Below are 19,350 nucleotides of genomic sequence, written 5' to 3'. Positions count from 1 at the left end.
TGTTGTACTGAGGCGGTGGCGGAAGCACCCGCGCGCGGTACCAGCCAGTCCTTTCTGCCAGGTGTGCGGCGAGTCACAGAAGCCAAAGTGGCCGGAGGGCGGGGGTGGCGTATGCCATTGGCAGCGCTGGTGGGCGGAGGGGCGGTCGGGCTCGGAGATGCTGATCATTGGCTGCTTGCTGGGGGCGGGGCCAGGAGGTGCTCTCCATTGGCCAAGTGCTGCTGGGTGGTGGGCGGGGCCTGAGGGCGGAGCCCGGTGTTGGCGGCTCCTGCCATTGGCCATGCGCCGCGGGTGAGTCCCGCGTGACGCCGCGCGCGGGGCGGGGCGGCGACGCTCGGAGTCACCGGAGCTGCGGGACCACACCGCCGCGGCGGGGCCATGATCCGTAACGGGCACGGGGCGGCGGGCGGCGCGGAACGGCCGAGCCCAGCGGGCAGGCGCGCGGTGCGGGTGTGGTGCGACGGCTGGTGAGCGGGGCGGGGACGGGCGGCCAGCAGTCTCCTCTCGGGTCCGCGCCGGCAGTTGCCCGGGGGCCGGCCCGCGCCTGCGGTCGCGCCCTTCGGTGTGCCACCAACCCCGGTCGGGTCGCGGGGGCCTAGTCCAGGGTTTCCCTGATGTCCCCCTGGGCTCCTCAGAGACGCCTGCCGGCTTGGGCTTGGAGCCTTCCGGGGCTCTGTCCTCCGGGCTGCGCGAGGCCAGCCGACGTCCGATCACTTCGAGGTTAGGCGCGAAAGGTGCAGACGCTGATGCAGCCGGCCGCGTCCTTCCGGAAAACTGGAGATGCGCCCCTCGGGCGCAGACTGGGGACTGCCAGGTCGTCCGAGGCGCTATGGAGCACACAGGCTCCCAGCCCGCGGTGGGTCAGGAATGCCATGGGCTTCTCTGGCAATTTAGAGGAGGTCATTGTTTTGAAGAAACTTTGGGGCTGTCAACAAGTAGAAGGAAAGTTGACCTTTCTGATAGCTTGCTGCCCTCAGTGATTTCACAGGCCTGCACCTGATGGAGTGGGGAAGGACCTTGGCTAGTCAGCCCATAGCTCCTGAGAAGGCTTAAAGGGAGCGGGCAGAACCTTGTCTCTTTTGCACCTGAGTCACCTTGGGAAGAGGGAACTCGGCTTCCTGTGGTACTCTGACCTTGGCCCTGGCCAGGGGCCCACCCCAATCAGGCCACAGGCCGCAGTAGCTAGGATTCAGTGTCACTCTTTCCTCCGTGTGTTCCCCCAATCCAGCCTCTGACCCCTCCTCCCATCCATCCTGTGCAGAGGGCACATGGCTGGATGAAGTTGACCCTGGGCCTGAATCCTGTAACCCCACCCAGTTTGTCTGCTGGGACCCCTTGCACTGTGGTGAGAGTGGTAAATGGCTATTCTGAGAGGGAAAGGGGGGGCTGCTCCAGGTCACCTGATCACACCTCACAGGGGATGGGGACCTCTGGAGGGAAGTAGAGCCAACCCAGGGCCCAGCATTGGCCCACAGAGGATTTCCCTGTTCCCAAAGTTTGCAGGAGCACCTGGGGCCCAACACATTGCAGGGGCTGAGGAGCCTTGAACTGGAGAATGCACTCATAGCTAGACTCAGATTTGAGGATAAGAGCTGGAGAACCAAGTGACACAGGCTGTTTTTCACTAAGCCAGGCAGTGGGGGAGGAACCAAAATTTTCAAAACCAGTGATTCCCAGGCTTCTTTGGTTGGAGTTTTGGTTTTGTGTTGACCCCAGGGACCTCAAGATAGAATAGGATCCAGACCCAACCCACAATGTTTGTTTTAAAGTTTAAAGTGACTCCCCACAGCAGGTTGTATTTAGTGAAAGAAGGAGACAAGTGCAGAGACCACCTGAGGCCTGAGCAGTGATTACAGCCACCAGTGGGAGAGTGTCCTGGGAGCTCCTCAGCCTTGCTCTCCTCCAGGCCTGTCCCTGGGTGCACCATCCTTGCTAGTCCTGACACTGACATCTTAGTGCCCACCTCCCTGCCGAAATTCTGCTTCTGGATAGATCCTGGGTAGCAGTTTCCCATGGTGTTTTCTCAAGAGAGCTGTCTAATGAATTCTGGAAGGATCAAAGCTGTGCCCCACAATGCCCCTTACCACCTACCTTCCTTGACATAGGGCCTGACTGCCCTGTCTGTCCCCACAGCTATGACATGGTGCATTATGGCCATTCCAACCAGCTGCGCCAGGCTCGAGCCATGGGAGATTACCTGATTGTGGGCGTTCACACCGATGGTAAGGTGCAGGCTGCTGGCCCACACCACCCACAGTCTGACAGGGTCTTCTCTGACTGAAGGAAAGCCTGTGGGACCCTGGGTCAGGTAGGGCAGGTCCACACATCCTTCCCAGAGGTGGGCTGTGAGTAAGCTTGGCAAGCTCAACCCAGCTTTGCCTGACTGAGGAAGGCCCCGGCTATAGAGAACAGGCCGGTGGCATTCATGACGGGCTCCTTGGCTGTGCGGCCCATCCCCTCCAGCCTTGTCCTGGCTCCTGAGCGCCTAGACTGAGGGGCTGTCCTGTTACCCAGCAGATGCTCTGATCCATTTTGCTGGCCAGAGCACAGCGGTGGTCTTGCCCCGTGGCCTGAGCACCCAGTGAGAGGCAGGCTCCCTACTACATCCCACGATAAGTACAGGACAGGGCGGCTCCTGAGGAAGGAGCCTGGGGGGCTGGAGGTCACCTCTCTCATCCTTGTCTTTTCTTGTGGTCATAGAGGAGATCGCCAAGCACAAAGGGCCCCCGGTGTTCACCCAGGAAGAGAGATACAAAATGGTGCAGGCCATCAAGTGGGTGGACGAGGTGGTGCCTGCAGCTCCCTATGTCACCACCCTGGAGACGCTGGACAAGTACAACTGCGACTTCTGTGTGCACGGCAGTGAGTGGGAGGGCCTGGGGGTACCTGGCGATGGTGGGCCTCCTCCCTGTGGGCTCCAGGAAAGCTCTGCTCCCTCCCCAGAAATAAGTGCACAGACACTGGGACAGGCTGGGGACTGAGAGGGGAGCTGGGTGCTGGCTCTAGGCTGAGCCTCCTTGTCTTGGTGTGCATGTCACTCTCTAGATGACATCACACTGACTGTAGATGGCCGTGACACCTACGAGGAAGTGAAACAGGCTGGGAGGTACAGGTAAGTCCCCAGGTGGCCTACCAGTCAGGGCACCAAGTGCAAGGGTTCCTTCCAGCTCATTCTTGGCCGGTTTGTGGCCTCCTCTGAGAAGAGTGTCTGGGCTTCTGGCCAAGACTGGGGACACAGGAAGGGGAGCGCTTGTTGTGGCCCTGACTTCATAGCAATTCCAGGGCTTCAGAGAAGTGTTACAGGCAGAGCTTAGCAGGGATGGCCAGGTTCTTGATCAGAGCTGTGAGCACAGCTGGTGAGTGCCTTATGGGACTTGTGCCCTTTGGGAGCTGGCTTTTAATTACCTTAAAGACCTAGTTGTGGCCAGTGGCTCCTGCAAGAAATGGGGCAAGCTGGAATTCCCTTGGCAGAGAGGCCATGGTCAGGCAGGACCTGGGTGTGAGGGAGGCTGGGGGCCTGATGCAGAATGGGGACCACCCTGAGTCTGCCCTGCCTGCTCCCAGCTCCCAGCACTGCAGGAGTGGGCCTTAGTGATCTTCTGCTCTGCTCCTGCTTCTCCATAGCTGATCTCAGTACGGGGCTCTTCCCCATGCTCCAATTCTGTGTTCTGTTGTGGTCAGTGCAGAGAGGTACACAGGCAGGGTTAAGGTCATGTCCCTCAGGTGGGGTCCACTGCAGGTGGAGCCTGATAAAGGAATCCAGGACAGGAACCCCCCATACTCCCTTTGGTCCCCCCAGAGAGTGCAAACGCACCCAGGGCGTTTCTACCACAGACCTCGTGGGCCGCATGCTGCTTGTGACCAAGGCCCATCATAGCAGCCAGGTGAGTGCAGGATGGGGCAGGGTCCCTGGCTCCCTGGGTTGAGGGCAGCCACCCTTCCCCATCTTTCTCTTCCTCAACCTCTCCTCTGGCTTGGGGAGCCACAAGCTATGCAGTCCTGGGGTTGGCAAGTCTGGAGGGTAAGACCCCTCAGCGGCTGTCCCTCCTGTGCAGGAGATGTCCTCCGAGTACAGGGAGTACGCAGACAGCTTTGGCAAGGTGAGTGAGCTCTGGCCAGTAAGGCCACCTGGGAGTGCAGCCAGTGCTTGGCTGCCCCTCCTCCACCACCCACACTCCCCTTGGGCCTCCTCTTTAGAGAAAGACCAGCTCTCCTCCCTCCCTGCCTGGAACTGACAGGTGGCCTCTAACCAAATGGCCTGCCCCTCTCTCCCTTTGTAGCCCCCTCACCCGACACCTGCCGGGGACATACTTTCCTCAGAAGGCTCCTCCCAGGTGACCAGATGGTGGCCTAAGGGTGCTGGGTTCCCAGAGGGCTGTGTCCACAGGCCACTAGGTTCTATACCTCATGGTGGTGAGTCCACCAAGTGGAGCTGGTGTTAGTTGCAGTACCTGCTGTGTCCATTAGGCAGAGCCACAGCCCTGCCAGTGGCAGTGGCCTTGCCTGGACTGGTGGTGGTGTCCCTGCTGCTGCCCCGTTCCAGGTACCTGCCTGGAAACAGACCCAGTGGGCCTCTGGGTTGTGGCATGCTGCAGTGGGGGTGTGAAGTCCTGACCCATAGTGCCCACTGTGTCTGCTCCCCAATCCCCACCATGACAGACACAGGCAGCCCTATACCCAGAAGAGTGGTCCCAGGAAGGAGCTGGACAAGGGACATGCCTGAGAGGCCTCTGCTGCTGACCAGCTTCCTCTTTTGGCTGACAGTGTCCTGGGGGGCGCAATCCCTGGACAGGGGTGTCCCAGTTTCTACAGACATCCCAGAAGATCATCCAGTTTGCTTCTGGGAAGGAGCCCCAGCCAGGGGAGACGGTTATCTATGTGGCTGGTGCCTTTGACCTGTTCCGTATCCTCCTCCGTACCTCTATGGTGCCACGCCCACACCATGGAAGGGGAACCTGGGCCACAGGCCCCTCAAGGCCCTGGGACTGGGCTGGGGTGCGGGGAGAGCAGCCTGACAGGGAGAAAGAGTGGTGAGGTGCTGAGCCAACTCCCTAGGAGGCGGCAGCTCTCTGCCTTCTTGCCTGTTGTTGCCTCTTGACCTGTGTACAGATATTGGGCACGTGGACTTCCTCGAGAAGGTGTACAGGCTAGCTGACAGGCCCTACGTCATCGCCGGCCTGCACTTTGACCAGGTCTCTGCCCTGCCTCCTGTTCCCCAGACCCAGACAACTGACGGGCCACGAGGCCCTGGTGGGGCTCCAGGGTGGACGTTAGGCACAAGTGGCCTGTGGAGGAACGAGGCTTCAAGTGCCTTTTGAAAGCAAAAGAGACCTCCTGGGTGGGTGAGCTTGGGTCTCTTCTGGGGTCCAGAACCGTTCTGCCTGGCTCCTCTCCTAACTCCTGCCTATAAGGGATCACTGGGAGGGAGAACACCCGGTCCACATGAGGCCCTGAAGCTGAGCTGACCTTGCTCTGCCCTTAGGAGGTCAATCGCTACAAGGGGAAGAACTACCCCATCATGAACCTGCACGAGCGGACCTTGAGTGTGCTGGCCTGCCGGGTGAGCACGGGCCAGGGGCCAGCCCGGAGGGGAACATCCCCTGGCCTCTCCCTCCAAAGGCTTCCCTGAGCCAGGGTGTGGGTGCCTGTCCATCCCACTTGGTAAGGTGGTCTGGCCTCCTTGGTGGTGTTTCTCCCCAACTAAGGAACACCCAAGAGGCCCAGGAGGTAGGACACCATGGGCTCCCTGGCCAGCCAGCCCCAGCCCGGCCTGTCTCTGCTCGCTCACCTGTAACCTCAGCCCTGCATCTAGGGCCATCTCCTACCATTCTCCAATCCTGCCTGCCAGGATTGGGGACCTCTGCTACTACTCCTTGTCCCAAGCTACTCTGCTCCTTGTCCCCACAGTATGTGGCAGAAGTGGTGATTGGGGCCCCATATGCGGTCACAGCAGAGCTCCTGGGTCACTTCAAGGTGAGGCTTCTCATGGGGTAGGTACTTGGTGCTGCTGTGGCTCCCAGAGAGGCACCTGGGCTGACCCCTGCTCCCTTCCCAGGTGGACCTTGTATGTCATGGGAAGACAGAAATCGTGCCTGACAGGGATGGCTCTGATCCCTACCAGGTGGGTTTCGCCGCTCGCTGATGCAGCTCCCCGAGGCTTCACCTGCCTCTGGGATGGCACAGAGATCCTTGCTGCCGTGTGGCTCTAGGGGACAGGGAAGCAGGTTGCTAATGAGCACCAGTGATTGCTCTCCTGGCCCTGTGCTAGTCTCCCTCTGGGGCAGGGCGGGGACAGCTAGTTTCTGTGGTCAGGAGGGAACTCATCTCTCTCCTTGAGGCTTCCAGGAACCCAAGAGGAGAGGCATCTTCTATCAGATTGACAGTGGCAGTGACCTCACTACGGACCTCATTGTGCAGAGGATCATTAAAAACAGGTATCCCCAGGGCCCCTTGGGGGTACCAAGCAGCTGCTAGCAGAGGGAAGATTCCCTGGCACAGCTCACCATAGCCCGGCCCCCAGGTTAGAGTATGAGGCACGAAACCAGAAGAAAGAAGCCAAGGAGCTGGCCTTCCTCGAGGCCACAAGGCAGCAGGAGATACAGCCTGTGGGGGAGGGCGACTAGACTTCCGACTGGAGGACTGTCACGGAGAGCCCCTGTGCCGGCGCCTGCCCCGCTCTGCTTCTGCGTCTTAGAGTTTGGCTCACGCAATTGTAAAGGAAGCTGCAGCACCACCCACTAACTGGCCTGGCTCCAGCAGGGCTGGTGGGGAGGGCACTACTCCTGCCTGCCTGCAAGGTGCCTGTTTGTAGTGGGCTCTCAGCTCCTCCTGCTCAGAGAAGGCATCCGGCAGTGGAGCAGCCCAGCAGGCAGGATGGGCAGAGAGGACCAGTGATATGAAGGCTGTTGCTCCTGTGTGCTTCCATCCAGTGGTTTCTAACTGCTGCTCCTCCCCATCTTGGAGAGAGATGACCCTCCTGCCTGGCTGGAGGCTGCACTTCCTGCATATCCAGCTTTGTGGAAGGCACAGAGTGGATGGCTTTGGGGAGCTGTGTTCCTGGGGTCACTCCCCATTGGGCACCCTGTGCCCTGCAGCTCATCCCAGCACCCTGTGCCTGGCTCCAGGAAGGTGCACTTGTCCTGCTGCCCTCCCAACAGACTTCCTGGTCTTGATTTGTACATCTCTGGTGCAGCTGAATAAAGCCTGCTGGGAAGTGCTGTGTCTGCCCCCAGCTCACCCACCCACCACAGGGCTTCTGGAGTGGCAGGACCAGGAAGGCCGCAGAGCCTTGGGGCTGCCTACCAATGGGGCTGGGAGGCAATGATTTGGCATGTCTGTTGAATACAGATGCGGGAATTAGGGCTGTAGGTGTGGCTCCGTGGTACAGCAAGGCCCTGCCTAGGGTGCATTAGTCCCTGGGCTCATTCCCAGTTCTGCAGAAAGAAGAATATGAAGGTGCTTTCCAGCCCAGTGCCCTCCCACTTTGAGCTGCTGAACCAGGCGGAAAGGGGCAGGTTCCTCTGAGGAAGATGGGCCTGCCCTTTCCTTTTAATCCAGCTGATTTTGAGGTCTGCTTTACAATCCCAACAGAAGCCTCACCCACTTTCCCTCTGTGCCCCCAGTCTCAGAAGTGGGGTGGTGCTCATTTTCAGACCCCTGAGCAGAGAGGCCAGGCAGTGCCTGCAGGCTAGATCTGGTAGGGCCTGGCTGCCTGGCTGCTGGGCTGGGCAGAGAACAGGCCTGGCCTGGACAGGCCAGCACCTAGAGTATGCTGCTGCTTGCACCCTGGAGCAGAGGCTGGGGACTGATCTGCACTAGCAGCAAGTACAGCCTGGGCCCAGCACCCCAAAGACACATCGTGCAGCCAGGGGAGACGCCCTGCTCACCTGCCACTCATGGAATCCCTGGGTGGAGGGCTGGCAGGCCCAGCTGGCAAGGGCACAATGGGGACACCCTGAGAGGCAGACCGCAGAACTCCGGGCGTTCTGTCAGCCCTGCCAAGAGTGGAACAAGAGGGAAGCAGTCAAAGGTCCCAGCTCATGCTCCAGGGGAAGACCCAGAACCCTTGAGTGTGCGAAGGGTGAGGGGAGCCAGCTTGACCAGAGGAGAGGGGCACCTGGGGCACCCTAGCAGGAACCCTGGTTTTACTGGCCAGGCGGCCACTAGTCTGGGTGGCCCTGCTCGAGGCCCACCCCTCCAGCAGTCCCCCTCTGAAGACTTGACTTGAGCTTCTCCTTTATTCATTTGGCGGATTACTGCACGGGACCAGGGAGGGAGGGTCAGGGGTGCCATCCCGCGAGGCAGGTCTGGGGTTCCTGAGCTGGCAGTGGGCGTTGGGGGCACCCACCGGGCCAAGGAGGTTGGTATTTTGGGCGGGAGTGGGGGGGCTCAGGTGCGATGGCAGTCCGCGGCGCGCAGCGACAGGAAGACATCCGCCTTGCACTGGAAGGTCCCGCCGTCAGGGAGCCGCTGGCAGCTCTGAAGGTTCGGGGTGACGTCCTTGACACACACGGCCTGGGTGGGCGGTGGAGGCTGAGGGGGCCGCCCGCACCCACCGGCCCCCGCCGCCCTCCTGCGCGCACTCACGAGGCTCCGCAGGCTGGGCCGCAGCTCCGAGGAGGCGCCCGCGCGGCGCTGGAGGCCTGTCCCGACGGCGAGCTCCGAGCGCCGCGCAAACGGGGATCCGCTGAAGCCGGACAGTAGTCCCGCGGCGCGGCCCACCGAGTAATGGCTGGGCCCAGCCGCCGGCTTGTACCACGCGAGGCCCTGTGGAGCCAGCAGCAAGAGCAGCGCCAGGGCCGCGGCCACCAGCGTCGCGTGCCGGGCCATGAGGACGCAGGCAGTGGGAGGGCTGGGGAGCGTCCAGGTGGAGCCGCAGAGCCTGGCCGCCTTATATCTACTGCGGTGACAGGGCGGGGGCGGGGCGGGAGGGGACCCGTCAGCGCCCCGCAGGCATAGGACACGCAGGAGGTTCGGGTGAGGCCCACGCAGCATCATGCTGAGGCGCACAGACCCTCCCACTGACCCGTCCAGCCTGGACTGACAGCACTAAATCCCCAAATAGCCCAAGGAGCCACCCCCCACCCCGTCCCCAGCACTCCGGAGACTGTACCTGCACAGTACTCATGGGACAGATTCTCCCTCCCTAAAGGGGAACTGAAAACTCTTGACCATAGGCATCAAAGTCTCTGGGTAAAGCATGGGGGCCACGGTCTGGTTCATGCCCATGGTGGAAGGTTCTGTTACTGGCTGGATCCTATAGGAAGAGGAGGGTAGCAAGGCCAGGACCCAACTTTGGGAAGGCCAGACTAAGAGACTGCAGACCCCAGGCTCCCTGCCCAGCTCTGACCCTGTATGGTGGTCTCTGAGATACTTCCACCTGGAGCCTTCCCTGCATTCCTTCAGCCAATACTGGGCACACAGGAGATGGCCCAGAGATAAGACATACTGAACACCTCCTGCACGCCAGGGCCAAGGCCACAAACAGGGCTCAGTCCCTGCCTAGGACAGGTGGGAGTAAGGAAGGGGTCCTCCCAGAGAGGTAAGAGGATGCTTGGGAAGAGTCTGCAGAGACCAGTGGGGTGACCCTCCCACAGGAGTTTCTGTGGCTTCCTGGAACGGGAGGCTAAGGGGGGGAACGCTACAGGGTTTGATGAGGACTTTACAGAGGTCCTGACCTGGGAGGAGGCAGGCAGCAGAAAAATGGGATCAAAGGGCAGGAACTGGAGCCCCCATGTGCAGAGTGGGGTGACTACTAGGTTTGTGATCTCCAGAGAAACTCAACATTCTGGGAGGTCTGGTGAGCAGACCAGAGATGGGTGGAGCTGACCCACCCGAGGAAAGGACCCAGGTGGAACTCAGTGGGAACTCAAATGGCAGGGAAGCCATGAGGGAGGCTTTGTGGTGACAGAGGGTTCAGAGGTTAGCCTGAGGAGGCTGAGCCCTGGCAGACAGGTCCTATCTCATGAGAAGAGGCTTCAGAGGACGAGGGCAGAACTGGTTCCCAGGAGTGGGGCTCCATACTGGCTCACGCTGGGCCCAGGTTCTGGGTGCCTAGTAGCAGAAGCTACTAAGAACAGCACAGGAAGGACGGCAGTGGGCTGCAGGTCCCTCCGTAGCTGCCTTCTCTTGGCTGTGGGGACCAGAGGAGCCTACCGAGAGCTGTCCTTCCAGGACACCTGGAGACATCCCAACATGGAGAGCCTGCACTGGACCTGGTCTTCAGTTTGAACAGAGGACAAGGTTCTGTGAGAACAGAATGCCATAGCCATCTGCAGCCCACCTGACACTACCAGAACTTGCTCAGGGACATCTTCCTCCTGCCGAGGCCTGAGGGAAGGTTCTGGGGGTGACAGCCATTAAGAAGCCCACTGACAGGACATGGCTGCTGTGCCTCCCCTTGGCACACACATATTCCGGGGCCTTGATTTGGCCATGCCCTGCCCCAGGCTCTTTCATGATTCTGCACTTTCCCCAGAACTGAGACTCAGGTCTGATGAGGACTTCAGCGGTGTTTCATCAAGATGTTTATTCATGAGAGTTTTCATATCAAAACACTGCAGCTTCATCAATGTGCCAAGACCCAGGCAACCAAAGCCTCCGGCAAGGCTCAGGTACTTTAATGAGTTTTATTTATTGAATAAAAGCGTCAGCATTGTGATGGAAAACAACAAACAGGCTCCAGTCCTTGTTTCAACCCTGTCACAGCCCAAGGACTGTCTCCAGACCATGGCCATCGGGTCCTACTAGGAAAAGGGGGACTCAGAGGCCATCTTGGGGTGGGGGAGGGGGTCCAGGTGCAGCGTGGGTGCCTCACTCCTTGAACTTCCACTCCTGCCGGCACATGGGGCAGTGCTGCTGCACCTGCTGCGCGTTGAGCCACTTGAGGATGCAGTGCATGTGGAAGCAGTGTGAGCACTGGCCCCACACCAGCGGGCAGTCATCGCCAGGCACCTTACCTGCAGGAGGGCCAAGATGGGACAGTATTAGGGAGGGCCCAGCATTCTCAGGCGGGCTACACAGAGCATGTGGCAAGCCAAAAGGGGTCCCAGGACATCAGGCTGTGGCTCCTACCCCAGGCCAGTACCTCTCCTGTCTCATGTTTCAAAGACAAAAATCTGGTCAGGCTCGCTTGTAATTCCAGCAGCTTGGGAGGCTGAGGCAGGAGGATCACGAGTTCAAAGCCAGCCTCAGCAATTTAACAAGGCCCTAAGCAATTCAGTGAAACCCTGTCTCTTAAATAAATATCAAAAAGGGGGGGGGGTGCTGGGGAATGTGGCTCAGTGGTCAAGCACCCCTGGGTTCACTCCCTGCTACCAAAACAAACAGAAATCAAGGGTATGACCAGACTCATTCTCACATAGCCCACCCCTACCAAGGTCTGCCTTGAGATGAGGCCCCACCTGGCTGGGCACCAAATCGGGAGGTCACGAGCCACTTGTAGGTTCAAACAGGAACTCCTTTATTGCCCGAACTCCACCGGCACTCCCCGGGAACTCTCTCCACCCTCAACAAAGCTCCACAAGAACTCAAGGGGAACTCCGCAAGAACTCAAAAGTAGGGGCCCACGCAGCAGGAGCTGCCCTATTGCTGGACAGCAGGGGTCTATATACAACTGAATACACAGCCTGTTTCAATCCAGCATCATCCAGTCACAGCAATTATACACACAGCTTAACTTAATTATCATCATCCTCTCAACCACTCCTTCTGGCAAAATGCCATGTGCCATCCCTACTCGGCTGTGGCTCTCAACACCCACCCCTACCCCAAGTGAAACAGAGGGGAGCTTAGCAACCCCCTCAGAGGGGAGGGAGTCTGGCTGGACCACCAGGACCCTGTACCTTTAGAGTTTGGGTAAAGAGACAACGTCTGACCTCACAGGCCTTGGGGACCATCTGTGGACTTTTGACTCACTGTGATAACCAGAAAGTAACATTACTGGTCAGATGCCAAGGAGCTGATCTGAGCAGTGAGCTATTCTCTTTATCAAAGCAGGAGGGGTGGAGACCTAGAAGATCCTCTCCTTGGACTTCAGGGATTTGGTGACCTACAAGCATCCTGGGGACACTGGTATTTAAGGGCCAGCTTTCTTCCCACGTATAGCTTCAAAGGGCCCCATCTCCAAGGCCAGGTGAACAGGATGCAGACACCCAACCTGTGGGTCTAAAAATGCTTCCTGTGGAGAGGATAGTGCAGAGAGGGACACTTCATACTATCAAAGTTGTCCTGATCTCTCAGGACCTATGCAGAGCACAACAATGCTCCCTAGTCCTGCCCCAGTCAGCCTAGCACCAAGGAGCTAAATCTCGCTGCCTCTAACCCACCCTCTGGTGCCAGCTCTATGTCACATCTGCTCCCAGTCTCCACACAGTGCCTGTCCATCATCAGCAGAACTCTCAATGAAATCACCCCTTTCAAATTAGGGTTAGAGCCTGTGAGACCACAGTTGTGGGCATCCAGTTGGCCCTGGTAGGAGGGCTACTGTGGAGGAAGGTACTCCCTCCTTCCAGTCAGATACTGGTAGGCAGCCTGCTGGGCATCCAATGACTGGACGTACAGAGGTCTGTCTGGACCTCCTGCGGATGTCTCAGGAGGGCTTGCTAGTGTACTGATGAGATATTTTTTTTTTTTTCAAATTAAAACACCTCTCAACAAGACCGCTTTCACCCAGGCCCCTCTGGGTCGTGTAGCAGATTTATTATAGCCTTAATCACTCTGGATTGCTCACAGTTGTTAAAGAAATGTGGCATTAGTTAACCTATCCAGAAAGCATATTAGACTGCCAAACATTTCGCACATTAAAATCAGATCCCGCTAACTCCAAGCATTGGACTGAATTCCCTATTCTCTACAGCCAACAGGCCATTTTAACAAACACTCTGCACACTGCACAAGCATGAAATGCTGAATGTTTAACCACAAAGATCTTCTTTTCATGTCCCAAAGACACCCCTGGCATGCTGCAGGCCAGGCTCTGTAGGCTATGTGTGGGTCCATCCTAAGGGGTCTAGCAGGTCTGGGTACCCCACAGCCATCTTCAATCCACAGGACCAACTGCCCATGCCCGGCCTATGGGGGAGACCAGAAAAGGCAAAGTTACTGAAAATGTTTCTGAATTATTTCCCACGTTAGGTAAATGCTCTACCACTAAGCCACACCAAGGTCTTTTTGTTTTCTCTATCTTATTTTTTTGGCACCAGGATTGAAACCAGCAGTACCTAACACAAAGCCACATCCCCAGCCCCTTTTTATATCTTATTTAGAGATTTCTCCCTGAGGTGCTTAAGGTCTCGCTAAGTTGATGAGGCTGGTTTTGAACTTGAAATCCTCCTACCTCAGTCTCCCGTGATGCTGGGATTACAGGTGTGCATGTGCCACCACGCCTAGCTCCTTTTTGCAGGGTCTCAAGGAGTTGCCTAGGCTGGTCTTGAATTGAGACCCTCCTGCTTCAGCCTTTGGAGTAGCTAGAAGGCAGCAGTACATGCCTGTACCTGTCTCACAGATTTTTCTTGGTATCAGGAATTGAACCTAGGTGCTCAACCACCCAGCCCTTTTTGTTTTGAGAGAGGATCTCACTAAGTTGCTTAGGGCCTAAGTGGCTGAGGTTGAACTTGCAATCTTCCTGCCTCAGCCTTCTGATTTGCTGGGATTATAAACATGCATTACCAAGCCTGGCTTTAGGAGTCATTTAAATACAATCAATCAGTGATTTCTTTCTTGCATGTGCCACCACACCCAGCCAATCAATGATTTATTTCTTAAGATACATTTCACGTATCTGATTAAGTCAGAATGCATTAACTCCTGGATAATGGGATTTCTTTTCAACCAGGGAAGATATAAAAATTTGAGTTAGGCTTGGTGGCACATGCCTATAATTCCAGTGACATGGGAGGCTGAAGTAGGAGAGTCACCAACTTTGAGGACAATCTTGGCAACTCAGTGAGACCCTGTCTCTAAATAAAATACAGAATAGGGCTGGGGATGTGGCTCAGTAGTCAAGTGCCCCTGAGTTAAATGGCTGGAAGAAAAAAAAAGGACTAGGGATGTAGCTCGGTGATAACGCACCCCTGCATCCAATCCCTAATACTAAAAAACAAACACCCCAGCCCCCAACAACAAAAGGTCACACAGTTTACTTTTAAAGACTTAAGCATGAAGGCTGGGGATGTAGTTTAAAGGTGGAGTGCCTGCATAACAGGTCTAAGGCCTGGGTTCCAGTCCCAGTACCACCACAAATTTTTTTTTTCTTTTTTAAGGTATGACCAGCTCAGTAGTGCATACCTGTAATCACAGGGATTTGGGAGGCTAAGGAAGGAGAATCATAAGCTGGAGGCCTGCCTTAGCAACTTAGTAAGACCCTGTCTCAAAAAATAAAAAGGGCCGGGGCTGTAGCTCAGTGCTAAAGAGTCCCTGGGTTCAATCCCCAGTACTGAAAAAATGAAATACTTCCTTTTTCTGGGGGAAGTACTGGGGTTGGAACCCAGGGTCTGTCTTGCACATGCTAGACAAGTGCTCTACTACCAAGCAACATCTCCAGCCCAAAGGTGTCCTTCTTTGTTTCACTGAGAATTTTCAAACAAAATGTCTAAAACATATCTTTCTTGGTGCTACACATGCTCTGCTGGTCTCCAATTCCTGGGCTCAAGCGATCCTCCTATCTCAGACTCAGAGTAAGGCCTACAGGTAGGAACCACACCGGCTTTTGACCGGATTTTTTTCGGGGTGGGGTGTGGTGTGGGGGGATGGTGTTCCAGGGATCGAACTCAGGGGCACTCGACCACTCAGCCACATCCCAGCCCTATGTTGTATTTTATTTAGAGACAGGGTCTCACTGGGTTGCTTAGCGCCACACTTTTGCTGAGGCTGGCTTTGAAGTCGCGGTCCTCCTGCCTCGGCCTCCCAAGCCGCTGGCATTGCAGGCGTGGCCTCGGCGCCGGGTTGGCAGATCTCCGCAGGAACGGGATCCCAACCTGCCCGGCTCTTTTCTGGAAAGGAGACGAAAGCCAGGGGTTTCGAGGCCGGGATGGGTCAGTAAGAGCTGGGCGCGCAGGAGACACTTACAGTCTGGACAGCAGCCATTGAACGCCATCCTGCAGATCCCACAGTTCTCGTCGTTGGCCACCCAGAGCCAGGTGGCCACGCCGTTCCAGCACTTGATCTTCACTTTCATGGCGGCGGGGCCTGCGGGCGAGGGCAGAGGGTTACCGGCTAACGTTATTCTGCGCAGCTGCAGCGTGTGGGTAGCGAGGCGGGCGCGGCGCCCGACGGCCGGGGCTCGGCGCTCGGCGCAGCGCCTGGGGGCCGCGTTCGGGCGCCACGTCCGCGGAGGCTCACGCCCGCCGGGCGCAGGAGCCGCAGGCCGCTCTGCTCGCCGGGCTGTGGTCGGACCTGCGCCCGCCACAGGGCGCCCTGGTTCTCAGGGAGTCGCCACGACGCCGCGCGGAGTCTCCAGCGGAAGTGAGCGGGGAGACGGGGTGGCGGCTCTCCCGCAGGCCCGAGGGAGGCGGGCTGGGGGCCTGGCCCACGCCGTTCGTCGCCCGAGGGCAGCTCTCCCGGACCCGCGCGCCCGCATCCCCACCCTCGGGCAGAGAGGGGCGCCAAGCCCCGCCCACCCTGGGCCCTCGCACCTACGCCGCCTAATCACGCGCCGCCCCGCCCTTCCGTTGGCGGCGCCGGCGTCCGCGCGGGAAGGTATAAAAACGACCGCACCGCGTCCGGCGCCTTCAGAGCTGCGCTCGCCGAGCCCCGCTCCCAGTGCGCACGCGTCTTCCCACCCCGGGCGCGCCGCGGCCAATCGCCTGCCGCTCCGGGGTCGCAGCGCCGGAAGGCCGCGCGCGGCGCCGGAAGTGACGCGCCAGCGTGCTGACGCGCGGGCTCGAGCTGAGGCCCGATTCCGCGCCCGCCATGGCCGACAAAATGGACATGTCTCTGGACGACATCATTAAGCTGAACCGGAGCCAGCGAGGCGGCCGCGGCGGGGGCCGGGGCCGCGGCAGGGCCGGCTCCCAGGGCGGCCGTGGAGGCGGGGCGCAGGCCGCCGCGCGGGTGAATCGAGGCGGCGGACTCATGCGGAACCGGCCGGCCATCGCCCGCGGCGCTGCGGGCGGCGGCGGCAGGAACCGGCCGGCGCCCTACAGCAGGGTGAGTGTGGGGCCGCGCGGGCGCGAGCGGGCGGCCTGGCAGGCGCGGGCACCGTCCGCGGAGCGGTGGGCGGGGACGAGGTCGCGCCGCGAGGCCCGGCCCCGAGGCGGGGGTTCTTCCGCCGCTTTGTGCGATCCCGCCGGGCCCTCGTGGCGGCGGCGGCGGGAAGGCGAGCGAGCGGCCCCGCGGGCTGGCGCGGGAGGGCCGGCTGGCGGAGCGGGCCAGGGGTCCGCGGCGAGGCTCACGGGCTGTTCCGCTTGCGCTTTCCCTTCAGCCGAAGCAGCTTCCCGACAAGTGGCAGCACGACCTGTTCGACAGCGGCTTCGGGGGCGGTGCCGGCGTGGAGACGGGGGGCAAGCTGCTGGTGTCCAACCTGGACTTCGGAGTGTCAGACGCCGACATCCAGGTAGGAGCCCGCCGCTCGCGGTCTTGTCAGCAGCACGGTCCCCAGGCCCGTCTCTGGGGGACGAGGCTTGTTCCCTTTTTGATCGGACCTCAAAGTCATTTAAAGTGGTCTGGGACCGGGACGTGGCCCGTGGCGGCGTGCTCGCCGGCGTGTGCCGGGCCCCACTGCAGTCCCCAGCACTGCGGAACGAATAGGTGGCTCCGTGTTTTTTCTGCTCAAGAGGCAGTGTTGGTGATGGCTGGGGCAGGGTGCCGGGCCCCGGAGCCCGACCGTGTGACCTTGCCATGGGGACGGAGCAAGGCCAGTGAGCACTCACAGTGTCTCAACACTTTTTTTAAGGTGGTTTCTGGCATCCACTGGAAACCGCTTTTGGTGAACTCCACTTCCCTGCTGTGTGCCTGCGGCCGGAGCAGCCCCACACTCTGGGTTCCCTCTCCAACTCCCAGCCTGCCTGAGGTCAGGGCAGTTTCCATGGCGTGCTTGACCTCAGTCTTTGAGGCAGGCTTGAGTAGGAGGAGAGGGAAAGGTGAGCAGCCAGAATCTGCCTTGGGGGGGGGGGGGGCTGGGGTCAGGGCTCCAGAGGCAGTGGGCCCTTTGGGCCAGCCTGGTCTGTTGGACAGCTTCCCTTGCTCTTGGCCTTTTCTGTTTTGTAAAACAGCCCTTGAGTGTATTTTAAGTTTTCCGTTGTTGAAAAAGAGTGCCTTAATCTTTGTACCAGGGAGCGTTGCAACTTGCTTTATCTGCATGGTGGTACAAATGTCAGGTCCCCAGATGGGCAGGAGATTTCCTGACTCAGGTGCTCTTAAAAGTTGCTGTTTCTCCTGGCCCATCCCTTCCCTCAGTTCCTGTTACCTCTGCCCCATCCTCTTTGTAGATGGCTGGCAGGGATGTACCCCAAGCATTCATACTTGCAGGGACTGACCCTGGGCCAGAAGAGGAACACAGTGCAGCTGCCTTGTCAACACATGCTCTTTCTGACTTCTAGGAACTCTTTGCTGAATTTGGAACGCTGAAGAAGGCGGCTGTGCACTATGATCGCTCTGGCCGCAGTTTAGGGACAGCAGATGTGCACTTTGAACGGAAAGCAGATGCCCTGAAGGCTATGAAACAGTACAATGGTGTACCTTTGGATGGTGAGTCTGGGGCTGGGCCCAGGATGCCTGTGGGGCTCGTGGAGTTTGGGGCTGGCACCTGTCCCTGTAGGAATATGGGTTGCCCCTCTGGCTGAGGACACTTTGCATTTGCCCCTTTGTCTCTCTCTTCCATTCTGCCACCTCTCATGCTGCCCCACACATCTGGACCAACCTCTTGTGAACCCCCATCCAGCAAGCTACATCCCTCCCCTCCTTCAGCTCCTTCCGGAAGATTCACTTCTGTGAAGCCTTCTCAGAACCGCCATAGTACACCTGAGTGCGGGGCTGTAGTCGTAAAGACAAAGGTACCTGTTCTTCTTCCGTCAGGTCACCCACACCTGTCCACCCATGAGCACCCTGGACATCTGAGCAAACAGCCCACCTAGCCTGGACTGAGAAGGAGTGAGGAGGTGTTGGTGGGGTTGTTGTTGTTGTTGCCAATTTGTTGTTCTCCCACCAGACTCTCCAGGCCATTTCCCTTGTTGGGGGCATTGGAGACGCACAAAGGCCCTTTCCAGAGCTTGCATGGAGACCAGGGTATGGTGCCCCCTGGGCTGGCTTCAGAGCCTCTGGAGTGAGCCTTCTTATGTTCTTTGCCACAGGCCGCCCCATGAACATCCAGCTTGTCACATCACAGATTGACACACAGCGGAGACCTGTACAGAGGTGAGTTCCATGGTCTCTGGGGTCTGTGGAGATCAGCTTTGTTGTGTGGTCATGTTCCCCTCAAGGCTTTCCAGCTCGGTCATTGAGTTCTCTTTTCCTCGCCAGCATAAACAGAGGTGGTATGACTAGAAACCGTGGCTCTGGAGGCTTTGGTGGTGGTGGCACCAGGAGAGGAACCCGTGGAGGTAGCCGGGGAAGAGGCAGAGGTACCGGCAGGAACTCAAAGCAGCAGCTCTCTGCAGAAGAGCTGGACGCGCAGCTGGATGCCTATAATGCAAGGGTGAGTCCCAGTAGGCCACCAAAGCCACAGTGGGGGAGTGAGTCCTTTGGGGCTAGCAAAGCTAGGAATGGGCCGAGGCCAGGGCCTCCTGAGTGAACCTCCTCCCTCTGTTTCAGATGGACACCAGTTAAACAGCCGGGCAAACCGTGTGTGGAACAGGACCCAGACGTCTCGTCCCTGCTCCCTGGTGGGAGGGGGTGCTGGGCTGTGCAGCCAATGACGGATTTGTTTCTTTTATGTTTTAAAATAGGATTTAAAAACTCATGTAAAGGTTTTTTCTTTCCTTTTTTTTTTTTTTTTTAATTCTGAAACAGACCTGTTTTGTACCAAGTTATTTTTGGGATAAATTTTACTGGTTGCTGTTGTGGAGAAGGTGACGTTTTTCACCTTTGCCATAATAAAATAGAAACGTGTGTAGACCTGGAAGTGTCTGGTCCATCCCGCTGCTACAGCCCTTGCCTGGCAGCGCTGGGTGTCTGCCCTGTGGGAGGGGAGAGTAGAGCCATCTGTGGCACCTGGCATGGGGTTGGAACTATGCTTTGAAGGTGGTGGCTGCCACTCTCCTGTCCCCTTCCCCACCTTTCCTAACTCTTTACTTTCTGATTCAGTAGGTGGGAGGACACCAGAGGCGCAGTGGCCCCTTCCCTAGAGCTGCCTGTTCTCTCTGCCTCTGCCACAAGGTCAAGGGTGGGTGGGTCATCTGTGCAGTGTCTAGAGGT

At 58.3% G+C, this 19,350-nt stretch overlaps 4 protein-coding genes across 6 annotated transcripts; 2 read left to right on the top strand and 2 right to left on the bottom strand.

The window, feature by feature from the left end:
• The first annotated feature begins 308 nt into the window (after positions 1-308).
• Positions 309-7,213, top strand: PCYT2 (phosphate cytidylyltransferase 2, ethanolamine). 2 transcript variants are annotated; one of them, XM_081270736.1, is made up of 13 exons: positions 309-467; positions 2,134-2,222; positions 2,701-2,862; positions 3,046-3,112; positions 3,800-3,884; positions 4,056-4,100; positions 4,765-4,903; positions 5,110-5,192; positions 5,483-5,560; positions 5,908-5,973; positions 6,056-6,121; positions 6,346-6,434; positions 6,521-7,213. In XM_081270736.1, the coding sequence occupies exons 1-13, from the start codon at positions 379-381 to the stop codon at positions 6,621-6,623; spliced, it is 1,161 nt and encodes a 386-aa protein (XP_081126862.1). In that variant the 5' UTR covers positions 309-378; the 3' UTR covers positions 6,624-7,213. The 2 variants fall into 2 exon arrangements, with proteins under 2 accessions (XP_081126862.1, XP_081126863.1); XM_081270737.1 differs by lacking the exon at positions 4,056-4,100.
• NPB (neuropeptide B) lies at positions 6,717-10,363 on the bottom strand. The gene is made up of 2 exons (XM_081270786.1): positions 8,587-10,363; positions 6,717-8,514 (listed from the first exon to the last, which is right to left on the bottom strand). Exons 1-2 carry the CDS (start codon positions 8,995-8,997, stop codon positions 8,389-8,391), a joined length of 537 nt encoding a protein of 178 aa, XP_081126912.1. The 5' UTR covers positions 8,998-10,363; the 3' UTR covers positions 6,717-8,388.
• Positions 10,364-10,614: 251 nt separating this feature from the next.
• Positions 10,615-15,794, bottom strand: ANAPC11 (anaphase promoting complex subunit 11). Of its 2 annotated transcripts, none has more exons than XM_081270793.1 (3): positions 15,637-15,794; positions 15,067-15,186; positions 10,615-10,958 (listed from the first exon to the last, which is right to left on the bottom strand). In XM_081270793.1, the coding sequence occupies exons 2-3, from the start codon at positions 15,173-15,175 to the stop codon at positions 10,813-10,815; spliced, it is 255 nt and encodes an 84-aa protein (XP_081126919.1). In that variant the 5' UTR covers positions 15,176-15,186; positions 15,637-15,794; the 3' UTR covers positions 10,615-10,812. The 2 variants fall into 2 exon arrangements, with proteins under 2 accessions (XP_081126919.1, XP_081126920.1); XM_081270794.1 differs by having other exon boundaries at positions 15,633-15,787.
• Positions 15,795-15,876: 82 nt separating this feature from the next.
• Positions 15,877-19,048, top strand: ALYREF (Aly/REF export factor). Its single transcript, XM_081270795.1, has 6 exons — positions 15,877-16,146; positions 16,421-16,552; positions 17,538-17,685; positions 18,288-18,351; positions 18,457-18,631; positions 18,748-19,048. The coding sequence occupies exons 1-6, from the start codon at positions 15,910-15,912 to the stop codon at positions 18,760-18,762; spliced, it is 771 nt and encodes a 256-aa protein (XP_081126921.1). The 5' UTR covers positions 15,877-15,909; the 3' UTR covers positions 18,763-19,048.
• The last annotated feature ends 302 nt before the right edge of the window (positions 19,049-19,350 follow it).

This window comes from Spermophilus citellus, assembly GCF_964194105.1.
Source record: "Spermophilus citellus genome assembly, chromosome: 17".
Lineage (NCBI taxonomy): Eukaryota > Metazoa > Chordata > Mammalia > Rodentia > Sciuridae > Spermophilus > Spermophilus citellus.
The sequence above is the reverse complement of the archived record's forward strand: the minus strand, read 5'-3'. Positions and strand labels throughout refer to the sequence as shown.

What these genes read in the sequence shown, in the direction of transcription:
- NPB (XM_081270786.1), bottom strand. Translation starts at nt 8,997, where the DNA reads ATGATGCTGCGTGGGCCTCACCCGAACCTCCTGCGTGTCCTATGCCTG. An exon ending in GGCCCAGCCTGCGGAGCCTC is followed by an intron (nt 8,515 to 8,586) that starts GTGAGTGCGCGC and finishes CCGCCCACCCAG; the next exon opens with GCCGTGTGTGTCAAGGACGT.
- ANAPC11 (XM_081270793.1), bottom strand. Translation starts at nt 15,175, where the DNA reads ATGAAAGTGAAGATCAAGTGCTGGAACGGCGTGGCCACCTGGCTCTGG. An exon ending in CAATGGCTGCTGTCCAGACT is followed by an intron (nt 10,959 to 15,066) that starts GTAAGTGTCTCC and finishes GCCCTCCTGCAG; the next exon opens with GTAAGGTGCCTGGCGATGAC.
- ALYREF (XM_081270795.1), top strand. Translation starts at nt 15,910, where the DNA reads ATGGCCGACAAAATGGACATGTCTCTGGACGACATCATTAAGCTGAAC. An exon ending in TGTCAGACGCCGACATCCAG is followed by an intron (nt 16,553 to 17,537) that starts GTAGGAGCCCGC and finishes TCTGACTTCTAG; the next exon opens with GAACTCTTTGCTGAATTTGG. An exon ending in CAGCGGAGACCTGTACAGAG is followed by an intron (nt 18,352 to 18,456) that starts GTGAGTTCCATG and finishes TTTCCTCGCCAG; the next exon opens with CATAAACAGAGGTGGTATGA.
- PCYT2 (XM_081270736.1), top strand. Translation starts at nt 379, where the DNA reads ATGATCCGTAACGGGCACGGGGCGGCGGGCGGCGCGGAACGGCCGAGC. An exon ending in TGGTGCCTTTGACCTGTTCC is followed by an intron (nt 4,904 to 5,109) that starts GTATCCTCCTCC and finishes ACCTGTGTACAG; the next exon opens with ATATTGGGCACGTGGACTTC. An exon ending in TGAGTGTGCTGGCCTGCCGG is followed by an intron (nt 5,561 to 5,907) that starts GTGAGCACGGGC and finishes TTGTCCCCACAG; the next exon opens with TATGTGGCAGAAGTGGTGAT.